Here is a 9,282-nt window from a genome sequence, read left to right as displayed (position 1 = left end):
TAACACACAGGTTTGCACAATCCCTAGAGAGCTGATATCCCCGTGAATGCGTATGGTTGACACAACTTCTTCAGACAAGGCAGCTTCCCTAATACAGTGGTGGGAGTCACATTTTTTTACTACCGGTTCTCTGGGCATGGCTTGGTGGCCATGGTTATGTGGTCATGCGACTGGGTGGGCATGGCTAGTCATGTGATTGGGTGAGTCAAAAGACAGAAACTCACTTTAACAATGCTCTTGCTTAGCAACCAAAATTTTGGGCTCAATTGTTGTCATAAGTTGAGGACTACCTGTATAACTCTGAAGGCAGTAATATGGTTATATCACTGGATTAACATTTTAAAAAGGTTACTTAAAAAGATTATATTTTGTGCAACAAATATGCAACATATAAAAATTAAAAACAGAATGGCTAAAATTACATTAATATAAAAGTTCCATTGAAGTGGAAAACTTAAAATATTAACATATTTATACATTAAAAGGTCTTGGAAAATAAAAATATTTTTGCTGTAGTGGAAAGAGATCAAAGTAGGTGCCAACTGGGCCTCACAGGAGTGGGCAATCTACAGCTATTCCCCGCCTGCCTCAAGATAAGAGGCAGCAACCCATTTTTCAGCTGAGGTTGTTTGTTTAAAAATAAATTATGTTTTTAAGAATCACCGTTTTCCACTGCATTTCAGGCAGGTGGTTCTAGTATGGCCTAACAATCATAATGGTCTCACCTCCTAGCATTCAGATACCGACTATCATTCATTTGGGGTGTGTATAAATAATTGTCCTTTTTAAACTAATGTTTTTGTTTAACATGTTTTATACTAGAAACCTCCTCCCTCCCTCTTTCTTTCTTTTTCTTCCTTCCCTCCCTCCCTCAATTGCTTAGGTCCTTGGGGAAAAAAACCCGTACAAATTGAATCCTAGCAGATTGATGCGGAAGTAGAAAATGGATAGAAAAAGAAAGGGGGTAGGAACACACGTTTTAGTACCACACCTCAAAGAACGGAAGGGCCACTTGAAAATGTACAGCTTCTGCTTCTATTTACTGCTTTTCTAGACTGTTTCTTAATAGCAAATCTGTGTAGTGTTAGATTTAATATTACATTTATAAAGATAGCAAAGGAGCAGTATTTCCCATTTAAAACAAAGTGTAGTAATACAGTTAATCATTAAAAAAGATTCAATAGAGCTATGGAAAAAATTAACTTCATTCTTGCTTTTCACGTCTTCTGCTATTTTAGGGTCCAACTGCAAATTAGATGAATATAATATTTATACCACGGAGTCTTCTTTTCATCTCTTTTTCTTTTTCTCTTTCTTTCTTTCTTTTCTTTTCTTTTCTTTTCTTTCTTTCTTTCTTTCTTCTTTCTTTCTTTCTTTCTTCTTTTCTTTCTTTCTCTTTCTTTCTTTCTTTCTTTCTTTCTTTCCCTCCTTCTTCCTGCCTTCCCTCCACCCTTGGGGTACCTCCTAATACCACCCAGAGGAGCAGGACTCATGGGATAGGAGTGAGCTAAAGGGCACAAGATGGTCATGATGTAACTCTATGTCAGATGGGTGCCAAATCTGCAGAAATTCAGCAGCTGGAGGGAGGGAGGTGAGCAGGCAAAGCTGGTCCATGATTGCAGCTTGACTCCTGTGGGCAGAGCTCAGCAGGACCGGTAGCTGTGCCGAGTTCAGGTCCATCAAAGACGTTCCCCACCTTTCTTGCAGTGTCCCAGGGAGTCTGTGGAATGCATCTGTGGCCCTCTGCTGGGGCCAGGCATGTCCCCCGCCTTTGGGTGCAGGATGGCTCCAAAAGGCTTCTTCTTGCTATTGCTGGCTGGAAGCCAACTGGGGCCAGGCCTTTGCTCGGCTCTCTGACCTGCCTGGAGTTTGTATCTGCCTGGATGGAAAGAGGCATACCATTCCCATTGCTTCCTTAGCATTAAGCAAGCAGCTCTTAGTTGCAGTATGCCGAATCCAACTCCCTTCACTTGCAGACGGTTGTAGAGATGGAAGGCAAAGAATCAGAACAAAGAGTTTTCATAAAAGTTTTCACCTGTGAAAAAGAGAAAGACCCTTTAAAAAGGACTAAAAAAAATCAGAATTGGCAGGTTTGCAAACCTCTCTGTTTATTAGAGTGAGGATATGAGGCAGAGCCTTAATTATGGCTTGTAGTGGGGTTACTTCTCTTAGCCGTAGTTCCGTTCATATTAAACAGGGAACGGGGGCATTAATGGCCTCTGGACACCCAGGTGGGAACCAGGAATATTTTCAAAACGGGGGATTTCCAAATGCAACATCTCTGTTGCTCCCTGTTTCCTTCACCCAGGTTGGGGATGAAATAAGTGCACTGAATCACTGAATGGAGAGGAGGTTGGTGTTTCCTGTACAAGATGGCCACTTCTGACAAGCTGAACTTATGTTTTTAAAAAATGATTTGCCGCATGTCTGGCATGGAGACGACAAGCTTTTAAGCAGGCCGTCTCATTCTGTTCAAGGTGCTCGGCTGGCCACTACACTGTTTGGTTTAATGAATAAAGTGCATTGATAAAAACAATGAATTAGTCCCCTTTTCATGCTCCGACAATCCTTTCTTATTTTAACCAACCTGTCTTACCTGGCCTACAAGCTTCCTTTGTTCATTTGGATCATTCTCAAAATCCTTTGTGACATCCAGAATCAAGACAGGCACATCTCTTAAAGCTTCAGAATGGATCCTATGGGGGTGGGGGGGGGGGAGAAAATCCTTTTGATTTAATCAATGTCTGTGGGGATTGCTGAGTGTTCATGTCCTAAGGCAAGTCCTGTTTGCTTGTGATGTAATCACACCACAGGGAGTAAAATGCAGCTCTTGGCCAAGAACACCGTGCCCGCCCACCGTGGGGCTTAGCTGGACGTGCAGGCTCCCTGCGGAGTCTCTTGGGGCCGGGGTGGAAAAGTCCTTCCCTTTGCAGCTGGCATAAGCAGAGCTTTGGTGGACTTCCAGACCCTACTTCCAAGCTCTTTTCACACAGTCCCTTCTTTTTCACATTGCCGTGGTCCTGCTCCTCCAACCTTCCTCCCCTCCCCCATCTGCAGTCCTCTGCCATGGCACTATCTTGCCACGACTCTTCCCCTGCCGCCCCCACGAACATCCTTCCCAGAAAGCCCCTCCCTGCAGGGACCCACAGAGTAGTCTTTTTCGCAAGCCAGTTTTCATGCTGGACATGAAGCTGCTCCAGGTAAGATAGCTGAACCTCCTTTTCTTCGGGCCTGGATCGGCAGCGCAGCCTCTCAAAGCAGACCTAGAAAGGAGAAAGCAACCTTGCAAACCAGCCCAAGATACCCAAAAGCTCTGGGGACTTTTGCCCAACAAATCACGGGAGGCTTCCTGCCAGGATACTGAGTGACAAGCTACAGCTGCTTCGAAGAAAAGGAACAGGAGAGATTGCTGAAACTGGCTGTTGCTTCCAAGGTCCAACTTGCTAAACACCGGTAACTGGTGCCGGTGATGGGGGAGGCACGCACTGCTGGTTTTGCAGTCCAGCAATTATTCTACCATATTTTGAGTTAGAGAAGAAATGTAGGAATTGAAGCTGAGTTTTTTTTTTAAATGCCTGGCAGAAAACATGGGTTGAAGGCAGCTAAAACAGGCGTCGGCTAGGAAGAAGAGCTCAAACAGGAGATACGTCATTATGAAAGAACACTAGTAAAGAGTAGTAACGAGAAGAGAGAAAGCTGGGAACAGAACACAAAACAGTTACTTTTGGTTACCTCTGGAGGGGCCCGGAGATAAAGGAAGCCATGGAGGGCAAGTTGGTCTCCAAAGGTTTGCAGGAGGAAGGTGTGCCAATCCTGGTAAATGATCCACTCAATCTCAGTCATGTGGCCAATCTCAAAGAGATTTTTTGCAAAGATATACCTGAGGAAGGAGAGGAGCCAGTGACACCCCCTTGAGGCCAGAAGTAGGCAAGGACTCAGTTATCTAATATCCTAACCTCGTGCTTTTCAGTTGCCTTGAACTGCAACTCCCATGGTTTGGGCCACAGTAACTGGGAATAATGGGAGCAGGATACACAGATATCTTAAGAGGCTGGCAGGCTCATAGGGGAGAAGTGGGCAAAGGACAGGAACCTCTACCCGAGGGGCCAATTTCTTGATGTGAGAGTTATCTTTCTCCTGAGATCATTTTTGCATTCCTCCTCCCCACCACCATTACAGAACCATGCCAGTGTTCATGTGCAAGCCTCTTCTTGGGCAATTCCAAGAATCTTTTCCAGAAAACTTTTGCTGATAATTTGAAGCTGCTTTTCTGTCAGAAACGCCTTACATCAGGGGTCCTCAACCTTTCTGGCTTTGCGGACCAGTGGGAGGGGGCAGAGGAAATGGTTCAGCGCGAGGGGCAGATGCTTGTGCAAGCAGCTCAATTTACACAAGCAGCAGGCACTCACGCATGTGCATGCCTGCCACTTGCTGAAATGGAGCTACGAGGCCCGAGCAGGCTGAGGCCCAGAGGTTTGGGACCCCACCCCGCCTTACACCGCTTACAGTATTTGTAAAAAAAAAAAAACCTTACTTTTTTAAAAGTTCAAGTTTGAGGTTTAACATTTAGATTGACAGAGAGCATCATAGTTGTTCAATTATAAAGTTAATCCTCCAAAATACAACTTGCCTAATTGTGTATCTCTTAAACAATTCATAAAATTTAGTGGATTGTGATTTATAGAGATGGATGGATAGATTAATCTGTCAGTACTCCTTTTACATTTGTTTCTTTAAATCCTCGCTCCTGTCTTTTAATGAATTGTGGAGGTTGGTTAAGCCTTTACTAAAAAACACAGCAAATCCTTCCCTGTTTTTAAGGAAACCATTTTGTTTACCAGATTGTAGCAATAGACAGAGGGAGGCTGGAGGTCAATTCCCTTTTTAAGCACAGGCCTCTTCCTTCCCTTCCCTTTTACCTGCAGGGAAAGGCAAAGAAAGCAAACCGGTATACCTGTCGCTGTAGACGGATCTCTCGAACACCAGCACCGCTTCCGGGCTCCGTGGACTTTGGGCGGCCAGCTGAACCTTGAGCCGGCTCAGGCACGAGTAGGTCTGGAAGGTGTAGGACCAGCGGGAAGGCTTTCGGTAGACCATCTCAAGCAGGTTCCCGAAGACTGGGGAAGGGCAGGCCTGAGGAAGAGGAAGAGCTCCTGGTCTGCCGGGGGAGCCCTTCACCTGCCCGCTCGGGGGGAGCCGGGAGCCCACCCCCACCCCCTCACGACGGGCTTCCGAAGGCCAAGGAGAAGCTCCCCTCCCCGAGGAGCCCGTCGTGCCTGTCGCCGCTTTTGCCTTCCGCCCTTCCCCGCCCGGGCGGGTTTTGCACAGCCACCCGCGGGCCAAGCGGGGCCCAAACCGGCGCCTCCCCGGCGACGGCTCGGGCAGATGCTGGCCGGGAGACTCGCGGCAGGGGCGCCGGAGGCAAAGCAGCCGCGGGCGGCTTCTCCTGGGGCCGCGTCCAGCCTACCTACCTGGCGGCCGGTGGCGGCGGCTCGGACCTCCTGCCACATGGCCACCGGCTCGGGAGTCAGGCGCCATGCGGGGAAGGCTTTGCGCAGCAGCCCCACGAAGGTCGACTTGCCCGCCGCTGCGGAGAGGAGGAGGAGGAGGAGGAAGAGAAGCATCAAAGGCCGCCCAGCCGCGGTCTGCCCCCCGCCCTTGCCCCCCCTCCCCGCCTACCGATGTTTCCCTCCACCGAGAGCCTCTTGGCCGCCCGCGAGAAGTTCCCAGCCGCGCCCGCCATGGAGCCGCCGGACGATGAGGGCCTGCGCATGGGCAGGCTCGGCTTCTGCCTCGGAGGAGTGTGACGTAAAATTAGCGTCACGTAATGTAAAATGCAAAATGAGAAATAACTATAAAGGTTAGATTCCACCTTAAAACTTAGTGTGCTCAATTAAACACTAGAAATAAACATAGCGGTAGCCTAAACTTTGAAACTCACCGTAAGGTTAATTGCTGGCCACTGTTATACCACCAACCACCCAAACGGGTACCTGTAACAGGGAGTGCAGGCAACGCCGGTACTTTTGTTTCTTAAACCGCTTTGATACAATAGCGAGTAAAAATCGGAGCAATTTTGTGCCGTGGAAATTAGTTCCAATTAAGCACTGGGATAAATTTCTGGTTGAAGCTCCGTCAAAGAGACGCACAATCGCCCTATCCTTAAATCCTCCGAGAAGGCAGCAAAGAGCCGCTCTCCAGGGTCCTGCTGCGCAGTCTGGTAGCTGTGCAGAGAAGGAAGGACCTCTGCTACGGGCATGCTCCTTCATTTCTGGCCAGAGCGGGAGATTCAGAAAGGACCTGCAGGGGCTATGGGAGCAGCAGCAGCAGCTGCTGCCGCCGCCGCCGCCAAAACGGAAGGGAGGAGATGGGACAGATAGAGGAAGCACAGGGTGGTTCCGATATTTTGCCTCCTATTGAGTTTGGCACTACTTTTCTCAGCATTAGGAGCAACTTCAGTAGCTGTTTTTTGTTTGTCTTTTCTCTAGCCCCCTTTTGGGGCAAGCAGCAGTCTGGGTAATACCTGTTTTTCCTGCTTTCTAGAAGTATAGCCTGTGTGATGGATGCAGGTGAGAATCCTGCTGCAAAATTGTTCATCAGGCTGCCTTTTGGGAAAGAGAAACAGTCGAGCGTGTGGCTGCCAAGATGACCATCCTATCCTTTGTGCCTGGCGGAGAACAAGAGCTTGGAGTTTAGAGGTAAAGAGCGGGTGTTTTGTATTACGTTTCTTAATGGGTGCCAGTGGGTGTAGGTAACTGCCTCTCAAGCCATAGCAAACTAGACTTTTCCCAGTTGGACCCCGCATCAGTTGGTTCCCCCTGGGAGAGGCAGAACCGACAAGCCATTGCTGTTCCCCAAGCTATTAGAAAGGGTGAGAGTAACTTTTGTTTTCAGTTATTTCTTTCTCTCTTTTTTTGTACAATTAGGAGGATAAAAGGCATTCGGAAGCTGCGGAAGAGCTTCGACACGCCTGATGGAGAATGTACACTCTGGCTCTAGCAGGGAAGGGAGGAGGACGGGTGGGAGATGGGTTTCCTCTGTTCACGCGTTGGCATCCAAGGGGGCCTTTGAATGGAAAGCTGGCCTCGCTTCCCTCAAGCGTGGTCTGTCTTTTGCTTCCTTTCCTCGACTTTGGTGCCGCCGTTGCTTTTCCTTACCCCCCCATTGCCTGTCGCATCTTCTCAGGCTCTGATGTTGTGGCGGTGCCACCCCTGGGCATGGACTCTCTGATCTTGCCACTCTGTCCATCAATTGAGGCCTGTCTCGTTTCCCATCCTCGACTTTGTTGCCGCCACTGCTTTTCCTCCCCCCCCCCCTTTTACCCGTCGCATCTTCTCTGGCTCTGATGTTCCCAGGGTCTGCACGCCTAGGGGATGATCCTAAGAGCTCGCCAGTCCCCAAGGACCCTGGTTTGTACCCTGTGACTGTGGGGGCGCCACAGCAGCCTGTGAAAAAGTCCCATGGCAACTCAACAGTCACTAAATGAGCCAGTCGTAAGTAGAGGCCTATCCAAACGAGGAAGACGGTGCAGCCGCAAGCCAGTAGCCGACGGGGAAAGCAGGGATTTACCGAAGATTAGGGGGGAAAAGGAACAATGTTTTTTGTGCACAATGACGTGTTATTGTTTAGGAAAAACCAAAACGGAGGGCAACCCTGTGACATCGCTCACCCGTCCCCTACCCGCCCCCCCTTCACCCAGGATCAAGGAGACCGAGAAGCGCGGCCCGCAGAGCAGAGCGTCAGGGAAAAAGCCCCGGCACTCTATGTGCTCTTGAGACGATTAAGTTCCTTTGAAAATGACTTTCCCAATATGGCCGACTTCCCGTCCGTTCTTCTTAGTCGTCCTCCCAGCTTCCTTTCGCAGCGACCTTCTCGGCAAGGCGAACTTCCTGTCCATTGTCCGCAGCCGTCACCTCCTGCCTTTGAAAAATGACCTTCCCATCATGGCCGACGTCCCGTCCCTTCTTCTAAGTCGTCCCTCCAACTTCCTTTCGCGCGGACATTTTCGCCACGGTGAACTTGTCCGTTCACGCGGCCGTCCCCCGCCCCCATGCCTGAGAAGAACGACCTTTCTATGACGGCTGACTTCCGTCCATTCTTTTAGTCTCCACCCCCCACTTCCTTGCGCAGCGACTTTTCGCCACGCTGGGATTTTAAGTTTATTCTGTATCACCATGATAAAACGCATCATTACTAACATTAATACGGCTAGGGGCCGCAACACAGGGAGAGGAGTTCCGCTTCTTAAAGCGAGTTAAAAAGGGGAACGAAAACTTCAATGCTCTCTACGGGACAGAAAACGGCGCCCTCCTCTGGTGAAAGTCGGTGTGCACAGAAAAAAACACCTTTTCAATGGCATTTTTTGAAAGCGGATTCTTTCTCGTGTGCCTGTTCTGCAGCAGCCTGGAATTGGAAAACAGGGCCTTCCTGTGGTCCAAGAAGGAATAGCAGCCAGAAAAAAAAACCTTTTAATGGTTTTTTTTAGGCTACTATCCTGTATCTTAATTATTAACACCTTATTAATATCAATAGGACATGAGGCCAAACGTGGAGGCAATATGCAACTTGAGTCTTTGCAGATTGTGGCTTGCAATCTGCTGCTGATTGGGGCCAGTCCTATAAAAGGCCTGCTGGCTGAAAGCTTGAGCCTTCTGGGGAAAGCAGTGGAGGAAGGGGATGGGCTTCCTGGACGCCTTGCTGGTTGTTACAAAGGAACTCGGGGAAACAGAGATAAGTTGTCCTTGAGGGATTTGGACTTTTTGGCGTTGGGGGGGAGCAGTTTCACTGAGGTCGAGGCCTTTTATTTTAGAAAGACTGGGAAGGTTGGGAGCCAAAGAGAAGGGCAGCTCTCGGTCTCCCATTCTCTTCTCTCAAGGTACGAATTCCTCTTTTGCTGAGCTTTAAATTGACCGATTCTTATTTCATTTTAAGAATTTTAATGACATTTCCGTTGCTATAAATGTAATCATTCTGATTAGGGGAAAAAGGGAACCATGCTTTTGGCGCACAAGGACGTTTTATTGTTTAGGAAAAACCAAAAGAGGGAAGGCAACCCGCTCACACGTCCTCTTTTTTCCCTCCTTTCACCCAGAACCAAGGAGACCGAGAAACGCGACCGAGAAAGCCCCACCACTCAATGCCGCTCTTGAGACGATCACGTTCCTTTGAAAAATGACCTTCCCATCATGGCCGACTTCCCGTCCCTCCTCCTAAGTCGTCCCCCCAACTTCCTTTCGCGCGGACAACTTCGGCGCGGTGAAGTTCTTGTCCGTTCACCGTGGC

At 48.8% G+C, this 9,282-nt stretch overlaps 1 protein-coding gene across 2 annotated transcripts; it reads right to left on the bottom strand.

Annotated features, from left to right (window-relative positions):
* Positions 1 to 1,016: 1,016 nt before the first annotated feature.
* Positions 1,017 to 6,246, bottom strand: DGUOK (deoxyguanosine kinase). 2 transcript variants are annotated; one of them, XM_087969834.1, is made up of 7 exons: positions 5,942 to 6,246; positions 5,472 to 5,587; positions 4,955 to 5,133; positions 3,733 to 3,880; positions 3,148 to 3,263; positions 2,597 to 2,696; positions 1,017 to 2,035 (listed from the first exon to the last, which is right to left on the bottom strand). In XM_087969834.1, exons 2-7 carry the CDS (start codon positions 5,508 to 5,510, stop codon positions 1,967 to 1,969), a joined length of 651 nt encoding a protein of 216 aa, XP_087825960.1. In that variant the 5' UTR covers positions 5,511 to 5,587; positions 5,942 to 6,246; the 3' UTR covers positions 1,017 to 1,966. The 2 variants fall into 2 exon arrangements, with proteins under 2 accessions (XP_087825960.1, XP_026540498.2); XM_026684713.2 differs by lacking the exon at positions 5,942 to 6,246 and adding an exon at positions 5,680 to 5,847.
* Between the last annotated feature and the right edge of the window lie 3,036 nt (positions 6,247 to 9,282).

Source organism: Notechis scutatus, chromosome 7 (genome assembly GCF_049901735.1).
Source record: "Notechis scutatus isolate UNSWTSFEM ecotype Mainland chromosome 7, rNotScu1.2, whole genome shotgun sequence".
NCBI classification, from domain to species: domain Eukaryota; kingdom Metazoa; phylum Chordata; class Lepidosauria; order Squamata; family Elapidae; genus Notechis; species Notechis scutatus.
Note: the sequence above shows the minus strand (reverse complement) of the source record. Positions and strands in the feature narration are given on the sequence as shown.